This window comes from Ptychodera flava, chromosome 5, assembly GCF_041260155.1.
Source record: "Ptychodera flava strain L36383 chromosome 5, AS_Pfla_20210202, whole genome shotgun sequence".
Classification (NCBI taxonomy): Eukaryota; Metazoa; Hemichordata; class Enteropneusta; family Ptychoderidae; genus Ptychodera; species Ptychodera flava.
Window position 1 is genome coordinate 16566432 of NC_091932.1, and position 20484 is coordinate 16586915.

At 38.8% G+C, this 20484-nt stretch overlaps 2 protein-coding genes across 2 annotated transcripts in view; one reads left to right on the plus strand and one right to left on the minus strand.

Annotated features, from left to right (window-relative positions):
- LOC139133143 (ectonucleotide pyrophosphatase/phosphodiesterase family member 3-like) overlaps positions 1 to 4443 on the minus strand; it is a 47542-nt gene extending 43099 nt beyond the window's left edge. The window contains exon 1 of the mRNA XM_070699564.1: positions 4156 to 4443. Coding sequence (XP_070555665.1) covers positions 4156 to 4200 — 45 coding nt within the window. The 5' untranslated portion in view covers positions 4201 to 4443. The remainder of the gene's footprint in view (positions 1 to 4155) is intronic.
- LOC139133144 (dual specificity protein phosphatase 23-like) lies at positions 174 to 12767 on the plus strand. Its single transcript, XM_070699565.1, has 3 exons — positions 174 to 375; positions 11418 to 11744; positions 12418 to 12767. Exons 1-3 carry the CDS (start codon positions 250 to 252, stop codon positions 12631 to 12633), a joined length of 669 nt encoding a protein of 222 aa, XP_070555666.1. The 5' UTR covers positions 174 to 249; the 3' UTR covers positions 12634 to 12767.
- The last annotated feature ends 7717 nt before the right edge of the window (positions 12768 to 20484 follow it).

Genomic DNA, 20484 nt, shown 5'->3' on the forward strand with positions numbered 1-20484 from the left:
TTGGAAGATATAGGGCGAAAAAGAGAACAGATGTGGTTAGTGGCGAGCCGTTCCCTCGCTGACAAGTCAGTGTTAATGTAAACCCACGCCTGCATAAATGTTTAGCTGATGTGGGGAGCTTTTGTGTTTTTGTTTTCAACAATAGAAACACGGGCAGGTATAGGTGCATTGTGGGTAAACTACGGGTCGTCGGTTCCAGGTCAGTACAGTCATGAAAGAACTCGAGGCCGTTTAAAAATAGACAAGTGAATGTGGTGGCGTTTATACTCGCTGAATATTACTACAATGGATATGTGCCTCGACTCCCGTGGCTTCAAGCGACCTAATGACAGCCAAGAAATGTACAGCCAAGTTAAGCGGCGCTGCATCCAGACGGTAAGCTGCGGAATTCTTCGACTGATGCTCGGTAGACGTTCGTTAATAGGCGATATCTCTCGGGAACGTGTTGTCTGTAGGTGACGCGTAGAGCGTTTTGAGTAGAGTTTAATGATTTTTAAGTGTTGGTTTCCGACAAAAAATAAACCTCGTAAGCGCGATACACTAACAGTGATATTCAAATCGTTCGAAGCAGGTCCGCAGAAAACGTACCAAAAATTATCTGCGATTCGATGCGATCCGACCCTAATTTATTATTGAAGTCAACGGGCGAGATCACTTTCACTAAACATCGCTGCTTCTAGTCCTTGTTATGCATCCTTACAATAAGCTTACTGGAATTCTTTGTAAACGGTTAGCACTATCTTTACACAAAGAAACAACCTTGAATTCGAAAACTTCCGTGAGCTTTTTAACGGTCGTCCCCGTTTCTCAGATGCAAACATTCTTAATTATCAATCGATATAAGTCTGAACCTTTAACCCGAACAACACAGCCTCGTTCTGGGCTCTACGAGTAGCTTTCATATTTCACATCTACGAATATATCATCAGTGATTGACGTGAAGACATTGATAATAGCCGTGCACTCGTCTTCGTTCGTTCTAACAAGCTACAAGATATGACTTTGAAATTTTATTTTATTTTTTATTCAGAGTCCATATTTCGATCTATTTCCTTCGGATTCATTATCAGTAGGCTAATAATCAGGGGGTATGACGTGACAAAATTCACTGGTATTGACAAAGCTAGCAGTAATATAATTAATAACCATGTTTGAGAAGTCTTGTGTATGTGTTTGGGATCTTCAGACGTGCTGAAAGTGTGGTCGATACATATGCGTAAAGGCCGAACAGAGAACGGAAAAAGACGGATGACATATTTTCATCCATCTACAAAAAACCCTCACGTCCTCTTGAAATTGTGACTGCGATATATTCCGATCTCGAAACACGCCGAAAGAGTGGTGTGAAATACTAAAAAGTGTTTTTCGCTCTCCTTGTACAGACTCGGATAAAACGTTAAAAAAATAAAACGATGACGTAACTTCCGGCATCTTTCGAAAACTGAGGCGCCATGTTAGCGAGCCAATAGTTATTGGAGCAGACGACAGACACCAACGCGTCGTACATTTCACACCAATGCTCTCCCTAGCCGCCATTACATCACACGGAGACAGCTATAACAGGAGCTTATGATCAATTTTAAGAATATCAATGTTTCATTTTCTTTTGACACAGATTTTTTTTCAAAACCTCATTCATTTTGTCATTTGATATAGAACGTGCCTTGGGGACAGCTATTGAGATACTGAATTTTGTGCAATACTTTTGCCAGCATGGTACCTGAGCGGACTGTTTTGAAACTTGTAGAAAAAGTAAAAATTTTCATGTCGCATCTTGTAGAAATTTAATTTTGTCTCCACAGAGTTATCACAGGGATAGCGGTCATTTTGAATTTAGATTATCGGTACGATTTTCTGTAATTTGTTTCTCCATTACAATTTTTTTACATTGACTCTCGATTTTTATTTCTCATCACGCTTGGGAAGATATGTTTTTTTGTTTCAAAGTTTGAGCGAAAGCATCAGTCTTATAGTAACGAGGGGCGCATTTACATCGTGGAACGAACTACCCAGACTCACCTTGGCAATATGTGTCCAGCCTATCCATATCTTATGTACTGTAAACCTAGCGAGCAGGGTTATTTTTGTGGAATGATTTTCAGAAAAGAGTGAAACGTTTACAATCAGCTGTGAAGTTATGATATGTCCATATATATGATATGGTTTGCAGCAATTTACAGCCGTATTCCATGTAATATTTAGGTTTTTAACCCTTTCACCGCCATGGTTTGGCCCGATCACATTGTTTCTCAAGGCAAAGTTGGACCTCTACAAAGGGCAGAGGGGATGGAAGGGTAAAGCTTCCGTTGGTTCTGAGCACATCATAAATTTTGCAATCGTTTGTTCTTGAAAACAGGGTGGGTAATTTCGTCGGACCGCTCTTGTAGCATGTTTCGAGTTTCCGAAACAATTTAAACACGCTTTCATATCATACAACATTGATAAACATCAGACAGCGACTTGGCGCTTTAAAAGTGACTTTTAATGAGAAATTAATGCCAAGCTAGAACCAAGACACGCGACGTCCGCTGTATCCTTCAACAATTTACACGTGCAAGCTTTGACCAGTTCACCGTACTGTTGTTAATATCACGCACCTGGAAAAATATGTATATTCTCCGTGCGTACTACTTTTTTGAACATTTAAATGACCCAAACCAAGATTTGAACTTTTTCTCAATTCATATATTACGACGGGTGCCCAAATCACGACTTTACCCGGTAGCCGTGCCAATGTGCTTCCTGGCTATCAAATTTCGGCAACATGTCCTGTCTGAAGAGAATAAGTATGTTTTCCACTTATATCCGAGCTATAGAGCATTTGACCTGCTGGAGTGGTCAGCATGTTCTATCCCAACGCACGCAGCACGGTTCGACAACGCTTTATGCCCATCAAATTTACTTCATCCGTTTGAAAGACTTCAGATAAAAGGTATCCTGTGGGGACCTCGTAAAAAACACACTTCTTTTGTGTGAGACTCTGCGTACACTCAACAAGTACAAGCAAATCGGCTGCGATTTTTTTTTGAGTTACTCAGGTGAATGGTCAGGTATTTAGGCCAGGGACTAATGCCAGCTCTGCCATAATTCCTTTGAGATCGAATGGCTTTTGTAAATTAATTTGAACAGCTGCAGAAAAACTTGATGTGTTTCGTATTTGGTAGAGAGGAACGTGTTTGATTGTCAGGACACTTTTCCGTCATCATTGTGAAAGTGGGTGGTATAAAGAATTACAAATTCGATGATATTTCCTCTCGCCTATACTGATAATTATGTGCTCATGTTTATCTACGTATCTATGTATCTTATTAACAAATGCGTGTGTATATGTTCTGACCATTTGTGAGCGATACTCGGTGCGCAGACGGTTGTAATACGTACGTGTGTATGCGCGTATGCGCGTACCTGTGGCGAGACGACATTTTCGATTTCTTCAAGAGTGGCCGAAATTGTACGACTGAACGCACATTGGGTATTTATTGCTTTGAAATTTCAACCAATGACCGCGGAGAGGAAAAAAGGAAATTTAGCAGTAAATATCCAGTGTTTTTGAATCGTAAGTCAACAGTATGCTGAAAGCAAATACTTCAGGACTGTCTGAGCAGAACCGCAAGCGACTTTTTGACAACATAAAAAAGCCCCGGTAGTTCTGACCTCATTTAAACCTGCAAGTTTATATTCAAAGTCAGTCAAATCTATGATATTTTATTGCAAGGGATGCGCGAAGGTTAGGAAGTTCCCAACTGCGATGTGCTGTTTGTTTTTAAAGTAGGTCGCGCCGTGTTCGCTCGTTTATTCTGAAAGCTACTATAAAAAGGTTTCCAGTTACGACATAGCTTCATTGTGAACCCAATGTGTGCACACAGAGTGTTTTTGCATTTCGTTTAGTGGAATATTCAGGCGCTCGAAAACCTGTTTATCGTCAACAGATCAATGGATGTACAGACCCCCAAAGTATTTACTGCCACTCTGTAACATCTTCGGTTCCCCTGCCTTCGCGTACAAATTCTAGAGGCTTTTCGAACTACATTCACTAAATTATTAGTAATTTAAAATTTTGATGATCTTTTTTTGAACAGAGGAATACAAACTTGTAATTTTAGGGGCTGTTTGTATTGCGTTAGAAAGTATTTTGTTGGAAGAAAATAGTTTTACCTGCGTCGGCGTTGTTTCTTGACTCTTATCCACCGAGGTGTCCATCTTGGCGCGTGGTAGCGCGGTCACTCCAAGGCAATGATATTATTAGTATGGCTTTCCAGTGTGTAAGATGCTATTGTTTGTTTCAGCGTTGATTATATGTATCCCACGGCGTCCAGAAAGTCGTCCGATTTCAGCGTAGTGTAACGCCCTTTCTCATTCGTCGGCAAGTTGTTTTCGCGGGCCAATCGCTCTCTGTGTTTTCCTCCATCGTTCGATCGCTTGGAGGATTCTGACGCGCATTCTAACTGCGCTAGGCTTTTAGCCATTATCATTCCAAGATTGAAAGGGCGTAATTATCGAACAATTATCGACTCAATCATCCCCTGAATCAGTTCAGAGGCAGTTGCTCGACCTGAACGATACGTTGACAAAGAGATGCAAGATTCTGAATATACTTTAAGTGCTGTGACAGGGATATGCTCAGACTGGAGAAGTTGCCCAAGAAAGTCTGGGCAACTTGAAGGCTGCAAGGTTCAAGAGACAGTAGCTTTAATTGTATAACAGTGTGAGTGTTTTTGTTTCTAATAATGCTCGAAAAATCTGAGGCCACCGTCAAGTCGCCCACCTTTTGATTTCCAGTCCGTTGTTTAAAGAAGTATGGACGCTGTCGACGGCAATTGTTGGTCAGGTGAATTAAGTTAAAACACGCCCTCGCATTGACAACATTAATCGTCTACAAACGGAGGACACCTAACGTAGTTTGAAACAACCGCATAGATGCATTATGATATTGGAACCGAACAGTTGTTTGTATTCGACCAAACCGAATGTACCTGTGGTGAACGGAACAGCGTGATCCAAGTATTCGCTTGATTTCAGTGTGTATCTGGCTAGTGTAGGAACTGAAACAGACACATCGCTTGCCTTTGAAATGTGTTCACCAATGCACACGTTGTGCATTCAATGTCGGAGAGTGTACTGCATTTCCCAAAAGGGAAGAGTTCCCTGAAATATTTTGCCGTGTGACAAATGCAACATAATGATATTCAAACGACAAGGGCATTGCATGACCATGGTATAATTTCACTGGATGTGAGAGTTTAGGTGTTGAACAAATAAGGTAGAATGCGGCTCGGGGACAGATATTCGGACTCTCAAACTTTTACAATATTATTTTAGCCTATGGGGCTCGTTTTGAAACTTATGGAGTAAATATGGTAGTTATCGGCTTGCATTTGAGAAAATCGGGAATTTTATCTTTCCCATGGAGATAACACAGGGATTGCGACCATTTTAAATTTCAAATATCTGTAAATATTAGGTATTCTCTCGTACCAAAATTTGCGATGTGACCCCCGAGTTTAACTCTTGGTTTTGAAAGAGAATAGTTGAAAATTTGCATGAGAGAAGTTTGAGCGAAAGTTTAAATCTTTCACTGTCGGGGAGCGAACTATCTTATTAGGAAACACCATTGGAACTAATTTGGGATAATTGAATGGTAAAGTAATGTCAATTTAATCTACAAATGTAAGCTCATCTGCTTTTCTTTTTAAGCTACACACTTGTTTTTATGAGTAATTTGTAATATTGCAACATTCAGCTATAGAACACCTAACACTTTTGAGAAATTTGAAAAATATGAAAATGCAATTATCCCAAATTAGTTCTAATCGTGTTAGGATCTGAATAGACCCGAGGATGGCTGCACGTCAAAGATACTTTAAGTTATCAACTTTAACCGCATTATCTGGCCATTCTACGTTCTTGCAATCGGCGCGTCTCTGTTTACAGCTTTGCAAAAGTCACTATAAACGCATTTGCTTTGGTAGATTTTCTCCCTTTGTTGCGCTCTGAACTTGTCGAAACATGCGCAGATTTTGTTTATGCATGTGAAGACTGTCACTTCGCGCACACATTCTTGCAAAACAACACCATCTATCAATTGCGCACTCGGGGGATTTGCGCAGCGTAGCCCCTCGGAGCTGCCAATTACGCTGTCACTGCGAGGTACATAAGGGTCCAGGGTTTCTATTGGATGAAGTTTTAAGAATCATTTTTAAGACCCGTCTGCTGGTTCAGCGGATTCGGACAGCTGCTTTTGGTGGAAATCGAAGACGCAACTCTCTTTCAATGTCCCTCTCAAGTTTTTCTTTAGCAGTATTGATATTTTAATGCGATCTGTTCGAAATTTGGTCCGTGTCCTCAGGGTCATATAATGCGTCAGCTCGTCTGCGTACACCTGTGTAGCCAATTCATGCCATACTGTCAGTTCAACTTTCTCAGAAAATAATACCACATTAATGAAAGTTTTATAATTTTTACTCATGATTTTTTTTCGAACAAAACCTTGAAGATTTTATCTTATACAATCAACTAAAAGATGACCGCGCCGATATTCTAATTGACAGTATGCTAGCGAGACAAATAGGCGCAGCTGTACTTTGTGCAATAATTCAAATTGTCTACTCTTGCCTGCATGCGTCGCTACGTGAGAAGAAAATTCTATTTTTTCGATGCTAAAACAAACAAGAATGCGGTCTGTATGAAGGTCTCAAAGGATCTACTCGACAACTTAAGATCAGAAACGAATCGTTAGATTTTTATGGTCCAAAACACCTATTCCGAAAGCGCTGCCAGCCTTGTACAGAACCCATCAGGTTTCACTCGGGTTACCACGTTTGGATCTTAAATGTAATTCCGTCGAATTCGGTAAAACAACCATGGAAAAAATCCGACTAAGCAAGTTTGTGGACATTTTGATAGCAGTTTTTAATATCCTTTTTTTTCAAAGTGGTATACCTCCTTTCATTACATATAGTAGATGTAAGCTAAAATACTTAATGGAACCTTTTGCGAAGAAGCCGAATCTAAATTTGATTTTAAAGGCCAGCTTTCTCGCCTTCGAATCGCTTAACTTAATTATCTCGTGCGCGCTCCTGTACATAAATTTATGCTCATCAAAAGCGTTAGGTGCCCTATAGCTGAAAGTTACAATATTACAAATTACCCATATAAACAAGTGAGTTGCAAGAAAAGTAGATGAGCTTAAATTTGCTGATTAAACCGACATTACTACAATATCCTCTTCTCCCACAATTAGTTCCAATCGTGTTACTGTGATTTGACAAGGTCATGGGGACAGATATGCGGACTCTCAAAGTGTTACAATATTGTTTTGGTCTACCCCTTGGGCGGGCCCACTTTAAAAGCTGTTAGCGCACAGAAAGCTTCCATAGTGTTAGTTTTTTTTTAAATGGTGGCCATCATGATTTTTGGAGTAGAAAAAGCCACTGAATTTTGCAGACAGATTTAAAAATACTGGAATAAGTCTAAAATTACTGCAAGTGGAATTTTAAAAGAAGAGTACCACCACCACCTTTAGGCTTAATGGAGAACCCCATTTCTGGTTTTAGAAATTGCATTGTGTACAGGAATATTTTCATATGTAACACGATTGGAAGTAATTTGGGATAATTGGGTCTTTTAATTATTCAAATTTATCAAAATGTGATAGGTGTCATTTAGCTGAAAGTTGAGATATTACAAATTACTCATAAAAACAAGTGAATTGCAAAGAGGAAAAGTAAATGAGCTTACATTTGCTGATTAAACAAACATTAACATGATATCCAATTATCCCAAATTAGTTCCAATCGTGTTAATTGTCTTAACAAGATGTAAATGAAAAATTTGCCCTTTAAAGTTTCGAATACAAAACGTCTAGTGATGCTTATCTTTCTATAAATAACCAGGTCATAAGAAATAATTAATGGTATACAATTTACACGAAAGGCCTACAGTACAGAGAAAAGCTTCTCAGTGCACAAAATGGCGATAGACAAATTCTCTTTAAACATACTTTCAATAATGACAACTCTCAGTTTAGTATCACCAGACTTCATTTCCGACCATTTTGCTAGTTTTGGTTCGCATTTTGGAGTTGTTTACTGTCGCATTCATCGAAGCTGTTCAAAATTCTCTTTCGTTTAACGGGACAAAGTCGTATCTCTATTTTAGTGAGCCTTTTCTAGGTCACGAAACGCATTCTCAATATCCGCCATAATCTCAAATAATGCTGATTATTGCATGATATAAATCTCACCAAATTGAAAACTGCGGATTCGCTGTTTCTCAGACTGACCGTTCTCAAAAGCAACCATGAGCTGAATTAACACTGCTCATGCATTGTCCGAGTGTTGGATACAACACAGTCCCTCTATCCACCATGGAGGGACTGTGGATACAACCTGTGACGTGAGTACCACCTTGGCTTGGCGGCTTTAACGTCTGCTAGGTACCAGAGATTCCCCGAGCCCTTTCTGTGAATGTGAATCCACATCGGCGTCACTGTCCGTATGCGGTTTGAAAGTACGTTTCCAACCAACCGACACTAGTGACGACCTGTTTATCAAAAGCCAAAGTACCAAAATGCGATTTTAACAGGTCAAATCGGAATGCGAATAAAACAGCACATAAAAAGCTTATTTGATTTGATTTAGTGTGTGCAAGAGAGATGACTGACTCAGTTTGAACGGTAAGATATTTTTGACCAATTTGTCATCGTTAACCGAGAAAGTTTCCGAGGTGTACGGTTCATACGGCTTTATAATTAAAACAAATTTGATGATTCCATTTCCAAACTAATTCCGTTTTTTTGCACTTGGTATTACTCTTGTAAAAATGTACGGATAAATCTAAATATATAAATAATAATTCTGATGTATTCCAGAATACTGCTGCTAATGCTAGTATACAGCTGCTTCATATAGAATCTGGATACATACATGCGTACTCCGTGAAAGCCATGTGACAAAACGACCCTTCTGTATTACTTGGGGCCAACACTGCAAGCAATTTAGTTTAGGCAGCCCTCATGTCATAAAGCACCTGAGTTTTAATGAGGGCACGATCAAAATGACAATTTGAATTTGAATTTGTCCATGTTTTCACGTAACTCTGGGTCAGCGTTGGGTGGACATGGCAATACAGTTTGTGTTGCTAACTTGTCGTAATTTAGAACCTATAGGAGTAAAATTGGACGATAACTTGAAAGTTTATAAATGCTTAAAGACGTAGAGAGATAGGACCTCAAGTTCAATTCTGTAATTCCCCAGGGACTCATTTTTCAGGTTCTCGAAATCCTGCACGTTTTTGGTGGTACATAGTTTTTGTTGGTACATAATTTGTGTCGACCGAAAAGCAGTGCATGAAATTACGTTTTCTGTGTCGTGTCACCGAACATTCACGAAATAGAGTCAGCACGGTGAGTTAACATGAAAATGTCAGTGGTTTGTTTCTCCTACCCAAGCAGTTGTTTCGTAAACCCATAGTGTCTATGGTAAACCCTATCTTGTATGATCGTGAAAGAGAATACATAGATGGTACCCGGAACAGAAGTACGACATACGAGCAAAAGTTAAAAGCTACCACTTCGCTGCCCGTGTTACATCGATGCAGTCATACAAATTGTACCATACCAAAGGAATGAATATTTTTCATATAGTGAAACGACAAAGCTCCCCAGAGTGAGAATTGAATTTTCGGGTAGTCGGCAGTACTAAAAAACCTTTGTGAACATTTCTGTGAGTCCTTAAAGAGCCCATTGATCTTACTCTGTTTTCACTCAAGTGGTGTTTTGTTACAAGGCAAGAATTATGTACTTTTGTATTGATATTTACGGACACTTTTATTGATATTCATGGACTCTTATTAGTTATACTCATAAGTTAACCACCTTGAACTTATTAAAACAGACTCCAGTATCAGCAGAGGTCAAGGGCCGTTCTTCATGTAATGATTGTCTGGGATAGCATAGCAGCTACTGGTCGCGCTCTGCAACCATGTGATTTAACAAACTTTGATCTTACGAGAGATGTCTTCCCTTTAAATAGAAAGTATAGTCTTGAGGAACGATTGAACTTATGAAGAACTATTACAAAATCAGCTTCAATAATATAAGGACAAATCGTTCGATGTAATTTTGAGACTTTAGCATTGTATGCAAATATATTTCAATCTATGCCCAATGAACGACCATCTTAGTAAATCAGTACTATTAGATTGTTATTTGCCTTTGAAAGGGAGAATTTTGTGAGAATGGACAGAACGATACTGCTGGGCGCGTAATCGGACTTGATACCAAGCCAGTAAACCTCTCCACGTGTCAGTCTAGCTTCTTGTGGATCTCTATATTGTTGAATCCCTGCGTACCTCCTCGTACTGATTCCCCGGGATTTTTCCGCACTCGCTTTATCCACTCATAATATGAGTTCTCCAGGGTTTACAATTTTTTTTCCTACTCGAGAGCTCTCTGTATCCGCAAGTTTGTTTTGTTCTTTTTGCTATATAGACACAGTAATATATTATGGTTCTGCCTGTGTTTTGTTATCTATTCTGTCTCATTTTAATCACTTTTTGTATGTAACAGCCATTGCCCACCCTCCTAGAGGCGTGACAAGTGTTATGACAATGAAGTTGAAGTTATAAAAAAGATAGCTGATGAGACGGTCGAACCAGTTTTTCTGTAGATTGCTTTGCCGTGCTTGACCCGTACATTACCCTCCGAGACGCTTCTGAGTACAAGTTTTAAGCTTCCCTGATCTGGTGAAGTAAAAAGTATATTTGTAAACTCCAATCGGAATTAGCTGACTAATTTAGCAAATCGAGGTCTGTTAAAAGAAAATGTTCAATGTTAGATGTGTTTCCAGCAGGACTGTTACCACAGTAACACTTCTCGGAATTATTGAGTCCCTTTCGGCATTTTTGTGTTCATGATTTCGGTGTTTGATATATTTCCAACTGGATTCAAGTCATCGATTAAAGAAATAGAGCTATCGTTTGTTTTTGGTAAAAATTTTGAATCACTGAGTTCGTCCATCAGCCAACTTGGCGAAGGTAAAATCTCCGACCTGCGAATAAGGACTCAGTGTTGCAGAATTATATTTAGGCTGTGAAACACGTTTCATGACTATGGACTGTGCTTGACGCCGTGCCCGCAGACTGATTCGTGTTTGTTTGTGGTTTTTCTCGTCGAAAAGTTGAAAAGGGAGGACAACGCATAAGCGTGACCCGACTGGCAAAGCCCTGCCCTTTGCAGGCACGCTACCGCTTCAATACCTTTCACAAGCTATGACCCTATACATGCGACCATTGAATGAATCGCGGCGACAAACCAGGGGTTGTATTTAAACGTCTGACCTTAGGTGCGTTGGCGTAAATCTTTTATTATCTGACACTTGATTTGTGATTCTTACTATTTTCTTTTGTCGAAACCGCAGATTCCAGCTGCTGAAGAAACTGGTTGGAGTTGTTTACCGAACAGAGAAGGAATCTTCACCCCGTTCACGTGCGAAGCGCCGCCTGAGTTCACATGGATAGACGTTCAGAATCTCGCTGTCTGCGGGGTGCCAGAGACAGTACATCAACGCCAATGTTTGTTGAGTGCTGGAATTAAACATTTGATAACCCTGACGGCAGCCAGCAGCCCTGTCAGCGAAGCCTGCAACGATCTGCAGTGCCATCGGATACCTATCGGAGAGGCACCCACTCTGGATCAGGTGTTGACGTGTATGAGGATGGTTGACGACGCTAATTCAAAGGGCGAGGTGTGCAAGTTGAATATTTTGTTTCTTGTAGAAAGCTCACATTGTTATGACATGTCATATACCTGAAAACTCTCTCTCTCTCTCTCTCTCTCTCTCTCTCTCTCTCTCTCTCTCTCTCTCTCTCTCTCTCTCTCTCTCTCATGTACATCACGCCTTAAGTTCTACATCCACTCACCAATATTATCACTTTCGAAAAGAATTTTCGTCGTTTTCATTGTATGATGAATGTTACATCCCTACCGCAAAGTGAGGTTACATAGCAGACACCAAACCAAACCAAACCAAAAAACCAAAACTCCCCCCCACAAAAAATAACAACAACCCACACCAAAACCAAACCAAACAACTTTGTTCGAAACACTCAACTAATACAACTGTCAAAAGTAACTTGCAAATCATTGTTCAAAGCTTGGGTAGAATAAAAAAAGAATAATGAAAAATAATCATTTCATATTATAAGCTCTTTCTACAATTATGAAACAAGGAAAACAACACAATAGTGACTGTGTTCGAATGACTAAATAACGCCGGCGGATGCGCAGTCAATCGGCAACTGTCTTGCTCATTTATACGACTTTCCGAATCGTTTTTCTTTCCTTAAATGTTGCAAGAAAAAACCAAAATATTCACTGAAAGCAATAACAGATTTACTTTCCACCTTTCGTTTCTCTAGGCTGTCGCTATGCACGGCGACACAGGACACGGTACGACGGGAACTATGGCGGCTTGCTACATGGTGAAGGCCAGAAAGGTGTCGGCGGCGGAGGCAGTTCGCCTGGCCAGGCAAATACTACCGGGTAGCGTACAGACAAACCAGCAAGAAGGCTGCGTGGAGACTTTTTACCAATTCATAAATGCATCCTGGGAAAACAAATATCATACCAGTTAGAACTCAAGAAAGTACCGTATCATTCCGAATTAAACATCGGAGTTTACTATCAAGCAAAACGGTAGATGAGCAATCTTTCGTGACCCTGACACGAAAATCGACCAGGAAGGCAGTTTCTTTCTACAGGACATGAAAGCTATAACAACCGCAAACGTGCTAAATTTTTAATATAGGAAACTTGGAATGTTAAGATCACATGCAGGAAGCAGCTTTAGCGTTCTCAATGTTAAATATGTGAGACGTCTTAGGAGATAGATTTACAGAAAGATGTTTTGTTCTGGGGAGAACGAACATCCGACGACAGCTGAGGAGGCTGGAAGCAGAAAGAAAACAAACGAGAGAGAGAGAGAGAGAGAGAGAGAGAGAGAGAGAGAGAGAGAGAGAGAGAGAGAGAGAGAGAGAGAGAGAGAGAGAGAGAGAGAGAGAGAGAGAGGGGGGTAAACGCATGGCGTTACGTCAGAAGATGTGTATTCAAAAACAAACTTTGAGAACGACAGATGCCGATCGCGATAGAGGTCGAAAGAGTGTGGCGACAGGGACAGACGTGTACAGACGGGTACGCAACACAGAGTAAAGGTTCACGGATATCTGGGCTGGAAAGAACGCCATAACAAAATAATCGGTACAGTCGCGCACGATGATATGGTGTGTTTAAAAGTTTTGCTTTATTTTTATGCGGCGAATGTACTTTCATTTGCAAGCTTTTAAGGCTACTTCGTTGTAAAGGGCCAATCAGGAATCATATTTTGAATACAACGATTCATCAAATTGATGCATTGTTCCTCCTGTTATGTTAAATTTAGTTTCCCTGACCTAGAAAACTGTGATGCCAAAATTGGAAAATTTTATTTTGCTCATGAGGTCATCAATGGTGCACCATAAAATAAAAGCGATAATATATATATATATATATATATATATATATATATATATATATATATATATATATATATATATATATATATATATATATATATATATATATTATATAGTATGAAGAAATATTTAAAATTTTTAAGACCGACCATTAATATTGCTGAGTTCTTTTCATCTGGGCATACGAGATTAATGCTTGACGATTTGACAATCAGAAATGTGTTCCAGAATTTCACATCATCAAGAAACATTTAGATTCTGTAACTTTGATGCTAGAACCAGCGAATCTTTCAAGTATCGTATGATGCCCACAGGAAAATCTAGATTATATACTTGCTGGAAGAACCTTCCGACCATCGGAATGGCATAGACACTGGTAAAGTGTGACTGAGAATGTAAGTCTGATCTCGTTCTTAAATGTAATCGTATGATGTTCGAGCGTTTCGTCGTAGAACACCTGCCACTACAGCTGTGTTCGACTGCGTTGAGATGAGTTTTTCGCTGCCTAAAATTACTAAATGAACAAAGAGTACTCGCTATTCCAAGCTTCAGTAACTGGATTGATAAAGGCTTTACACTGCCCTAATTAGAATACAATGGAGTTTGCCGTCCATTTACGCACTGCATCGATGCTTTTATTTACATTCTGGATGCAGACTTGATGTTTTAAAAATGTTTCAGTCATGTTTATAAAATCTGAGGATGTGAAAGTAATAAATATATTTTTGTTTTGAAAATTACGTAGTCTCAATTATCGTCGCATCGCAGCCACTTGGGGGCTCAAAGTCTACGCGTACGCGTGTACGCTAACACCGCACATCACCGTCTATCTTTTCGCTTACACAGTCAGTGACCTGATGATGTGTGGTTTTCACGCGGTGGAATTGCATGAACAGGTTTGGAACGCACAAGCGATCACGGAAGTGACAGACATTATAAAATTTTAATCAAATTTTCCTTAATGAAACTTTTAACTATATAATTCTCACCAAATCAAGAATGAAAACCAGAGGTCACTGTGTAGAGTTTCAACAAATTACCTTACATGTACCTATATTGGAAATTCAAACTGGCCGCCATCACCGTGAAGGAAGACAAATTTTTGGTTTTCGAAAAACTAGGACAGAGAAATCTTGTCTCACTCCAAGAGCTTTAGACAGGACCCCCACAAGTGGTATATCAGAAAAAAAGACAATACAAACTTTAGAGTCCAAATATCTGTTCCTGAGGCTAATCGTTAGATCATTCTTGTGCAAGATGGGATATTCAGTGTGGACAGCTTTGCACATTAATCACTGGGAATCTACGGAGTTGTTCGGTGACAGCACAGATCTTAGAGCCCCTCTCCTAGAAACTCTAGAGCGATTTCAGTTCATCCCAGAACTTTATAGTTTGTCTGCACTTAGGCTGCGTTCACAAACACTTCAGGATGGACTAGAAGAATCTAGCAAGTTTTCTCACCCTAATAACCCCAACATTTCAAGTACACCCAATGATTTTGAAGGTCCACACTCATGGACAATATATCTGAAGTCCACGGAGGCGGTAGGGGAATTGCATGTTTATTTTTTTCCAAGATGCAATATAGGTGTCACCTTTTCAGATCTAAAGAGCAAAACAGTGATGACTAGAAACAAAAATTGGATATTGGGGGACTTACCCCTCACTTGCAGAACAAACTACAAGATGTGTATATGCACAAGCTATCTCTAGCGTGGTATTTAAATGCTGTCCTGTAATATTCCTCATAGCAAACCAAAATGAGCACTCTCTTCCACTTGAAGTTACTCTGCCCTCCAGTGTTGATAAATAGAAAGGGGCTCCTATACGGTCAGTCAGAACCAAGTGCCTTATCGGCCTGGCAACTTAACACATGCCTTGGTTCCATGTCTCTGATGGAGAAAAACGCAAATTATTGTGTGTAGGCTGTAAGAATATTTCCTCACATGCTCTCCTCTTGAAGAGGTGAGTTACTTTAATCTAAATCACTATATTTGTCACTGCAAAGTTTCTCTAGACACACACACAAATGGCTGGAGCAGTTTCATGTACAATGAGCTAACCTATGTGGGTTAGAGAAGGTATCCGTTTCTTAATAATGTATGTGCACAACATACAGCTGCTATTTTTGTGTGCCTTTTTTGTTCAACATTGGTCCAATCATCGGCATATGCAGTGTCACAACAATTCAGTTCCACATTATTATGAAATTCGATATCCTCCAACAAACCCTCCTCAATTTTACAAGTGTCCCCTACTATGTCCGCCCCTCCGGAGGTGTTCGTGAATGTAGCGTTATCTTCTCTCGTGACTATATGTGAGTTACGCAGTGAGCTTTTACACTAGTAAAGTTGATACATGTAACCTCATCCAATTTTGTTGAATTATTTTCTGCTGTCCGTCGGCCCTATTTCTATTGAACCAACAACTCTTGCCATCTACTTTTTATGTAACTGGTCCACATAACTGTGGCAATTTTCTAAAAAGAAAGAAAAAAAGAAAAAGAAAAAAAGTGATAAAAATGATTTACCGACGAGACCAACTGTTCCATATCATCAAACCCTCATAAATCAAGCGTCATTACAAGATTGTAAATGCTGACTGCTCCAGTATATCAATTGGCCAGTCCCCCTGCATATTGAGCGCCCTCATGCGGTCCATGTTTGCACCAGCCATTAAAATAGGTTGCCAAACAATTGGGTTTTCTATAAGCTGAATATATTTTTATCGACTGTGTTCAACAAATAGGAAGAGAAAATGAGAACAGAAATCATTGAACTTGACTTTTCTGCGATACAGCTAAAGATATGTTTTCGTTTTTTGTTTTGTTTGCTTTTAGGGGGGGGGGGGGTTTGGATCCAGCTCACTTGACTTGTTATTTTTTTTCGCGTTCTCTAAAACTTTACAGGTAGCGAATTTATATGTAGGCCTATGTAAAAATAACATTTAAAAAATACAAGCTACTCGTAACTGATGACTCTTGAACAAACAACCTATCCGAGCTGAGTGAAGATGGTTTGAAGTTGATTAAAACTGTATAAAAAACACACGATCAAGTAACGTTTTTCAGAGGCACTTTAAATTGTTTTTAAATTTTCCCTGGCTCCTGCCTGGCTTTTTACATCTTTTAATGCCGCCCGCATGCTGAAGGAGAGGGAGAACATTGTAAGCGACACCTTTGCCACGCTCGAGTCGTTTTTGACTGAGGACTTTACCCAAAAATTCAATCTGAATTTAGAATTTTCATTTTCATCAGTCAAGTTCAATAACAGTTGATCAAGTTCAATCACAGTTGAGCTCATATCATCTTGTAGATGACAAGTGATTTCTACTCATATTAGACGTGTTCCTACCACCACAATGTGTTGATTTCATCTACTGCTTCTACATGAAGAGCTAGTTCATTGAGTTTCGGTAAAATTTGGAGACAGTATGATGTTAGTATCAGGACAACACTGTATCGAATCTTGATTTTCCTGTCTGAGAACCACTGATCATAGTCAGGTGGCTTAACAAAAATATCGTTACACGGATGACAAAAGTGCCAAATTTGCTATAGGTGTTCGCATATATGTGTAGATCAATATTAGCTATTGCTCCAAAAATTTTGGCCACCGGAAAGGCTCGATGACGTCATAAATTCAAAATGGCCGCCATTATAAGGCTTAAAATGGTAAAATATGTCTAATTCAGGCAGTTTTCTATTTTTTTTGAATAAACCAACACAAACATCCCAAATTACAAATACAACATAAAATTGATGCAAATCAATCATTGTGATGACGTCATAAAGCCAAAATGACTGACCAAATTCAAAATATCCCTCATATTATCGTCTGATAATGTTCAAATACTGTTAATTAAGCCTGTTTCCAGCATTTTATCCCCTGTACTGAAATTAACACCCAAAATTATAGACAAAACATATAATTGATACAAATTCATTATTGTGATGACGTCATAAAAGCAAAATGGACACCGAAAATTACAAAATGACCTATCATGAAGTTCACTGTGCTTAGTAAAATAGCCAATTTACGTGACAAAATAATACTTTAAAGGAAATCTACAATTTGTCTTCATAATCCATAATCTCAAAATAAATGATAAATGTACTAAAACTTAGCCAATAAGCCCAACACAAATTACAAACTATTATAAAATTATTTATTTTTAACAATGACCTGTCTGAAAAACTGAACCAATACAAAGGAAATAAAGTTATCTTTACCCATAGGTTCTACCTTTGAAAGTGTTACGTTATAGTGAGTAGATCAATAGTGATGTGATTTCATGATAACGAAAAACATGGCGAGAAACCGGTAAATAAATCATGCCTTGACCCTGGTCATGTGACCTTGGTCCCTGATAAAAGGTTTTATGTTTGTGATTTTGGCCTAAACTTTTGCTTCCTTTATTTCAGAAGCCTTTTTCGTTTGAATTTTCTTGGATTTTTATGTCTCGATGTGTGGTGACATAGTTTTGTGCTACAGTTACTGTAGTTCTCTTTTTGGAGGATGTGCCGGCCTGAAAAAGATCGTTCGGTCAGGGTTTTATGAACAAAAAGAAGACTATTTTTTGCTTTTTGCATCTAGCTTAGCTTACTTTTTTGCAGCTTTCGTGAATTTTATGAAAAGCGTCTTTGCCTTTCGTTGTTCACTTACCAGACTGGTTAGGAATTCAAAGATGAAGGAAACTGCAAAAAACGTGACCAGACGAATTTTGCTGTTTGGAAACCCAAAACATAAAAACATAAAAAAAAACACCGGGAAGAACATAAGCAGAAATGGACGGTTAAACAAGGATAAGAACTCAGAAAGATTCTCAGATTCATCAACAATCTTGCAAATCAAACCTTAATCAAAGCATTAAGTAAAAGGCTTGAAATTTATTCCCACTCCGGAGTGTCTAGAAAAATTGTCGTATGAGCTATCAACAAATTTATTCACATCATAAGATTATGCGATATCATGAGAAACAATCAATCAATCAATCAGACATCTGTTCTAAGATAAGTACATGTTCAACACTAGTAACCGTGGAAAACCCAAAAATTGTAAAATTGTCTCGAAGCAACTTAGATCGATAGAGGAAATTCCATTCGCAACCCACTTCAGAAAGAATGTGACTCTGGCAGAAAAGACTGCCCTGAACAATCTGTCTAAATACAAACAAATCTTAATGAAACCCATCAATAAAGGATGAGGCATAGCAATTGTGAATACGACAAATGACATTAAAAAAAGTTATAGACAGCTGCGAATTGAAAAATGTTCACTAATACACTTGGCGACATTGACTATACAGTGGATATTGTATACGAAATCATTTATCTGCGACAAGAAGATCATTGACGAGGTGATTTACAGTTTCCCCATTTCCATAAGTAGAATAATTTGTACACCACGATGGTATCTGCTGCCAAAAATACACAAAACCAAAGCAGTAGAAACAATCATCACCCAACGTCTCAATAGAAATGGCTGCTCAAGCCCAATAAAACAAATGTCGGAATTTCTAGACCTTGTCATAAAACCAATCGTCCAAAACGACTTATATATGCCAGGGACACAAAAAACTTTATTCTCTAGTTAGAACCAATTAAAAAAACAAGCAAACTCTATTCTGGTAACATAAGACGTGGTATCAATGTAGAAAAACATTCCAAAAATGAAGCCATAAATGCAGCGATCGTAGGGTTGGACTCTGAAACAGTACTGCCAACTAGTATGAAACATTCCAAAAATGAAGCCATAAATGCAGCGATCGTAGCGTTGGACTCTGAAACAGTACTGCCAACTAGTATGATACAAAAACACAACCATCAATGTACATGAAAGCCTTAACTGTCGATTATTCTGAAACGCAACATATTTTGATTCAACTTAGAAAAATACGAACGAATCTATGGATGCAGTATGGGCTCACCAGAAATAGCTGATATCATATACCATTAAACGGAAAAAGTTATATTAAATCCCAAATCCGGTCAAATATTCGTATGGAAATTTAAAAGGTGACATTTTCATGGTTTACACAGGAATTGAAAATCAATTTTTAACATTCAGAACATTTGTCGAGGAGTGCAACACCCTGTACTCTACGTTCAACTTGGGAATTCATAATTGAACATTCTATCGACAAAATCTCATACCTTGACGCAATTGAGAGAGATGGCTCGATTTTAAAACCCACAAAAAACCATCGGACGATATTTATCTGCCACCGACTTTCAAATGCTTAATTGAAGGTGAATCACTCAGATATGTACATGCAACAACAATATGGACTTCATAAAAAGGTCAATTTCTCAACGCAAAATCTTCAACAAAGAGATTACAAAAAGAAAGACATAGCTTGTATAAAAAAGAATGTAACAAAACGTCGGCCATCCTTCATCAACAAAAGTAAGAGTAATGATGTAACAAAATACTAGTCAGCACAACCTCATCAAAACCAGCCTAATCAAACAATGTGATAAGAATCTGGAAAATTATGAAGGGCGATTAAACGTTGGCCATGGTTTTCCAGAAAACCTATAATCACGTATAAAAGGAAGAAAAAGATACAATATATCCTCCTTCAAGCAAAATTCAAACACAAGGAGAGTACAAATGAACGGTCTGAGCAACAATTCACGCAAAATTCTGACCAAAACATAATGATTTTAGCATCTCTCTTTGATGAACAATGGCTACCATTAAAATGAGCATGTGGGAAAACAAAACCATTCAAGTGACTGAAGAAGGGACCCACTTTGGCCCGAAACGCTGCTAGGAGGAATAACCAACATAAAATCTTATTTCCGGGACCAAGGTCACATTACGAGGGTCAAAGCACTATCGATTCACTGGTTTCTCACCATTTTCCCTTATCACCAAACCACATTGATCTACTCACTATACCGTTTCACAAGCAAAGGTAGAACAGTGTGTGAAGTTGCCTTCATTTCCTTTATATCGATTCGATTTTTCA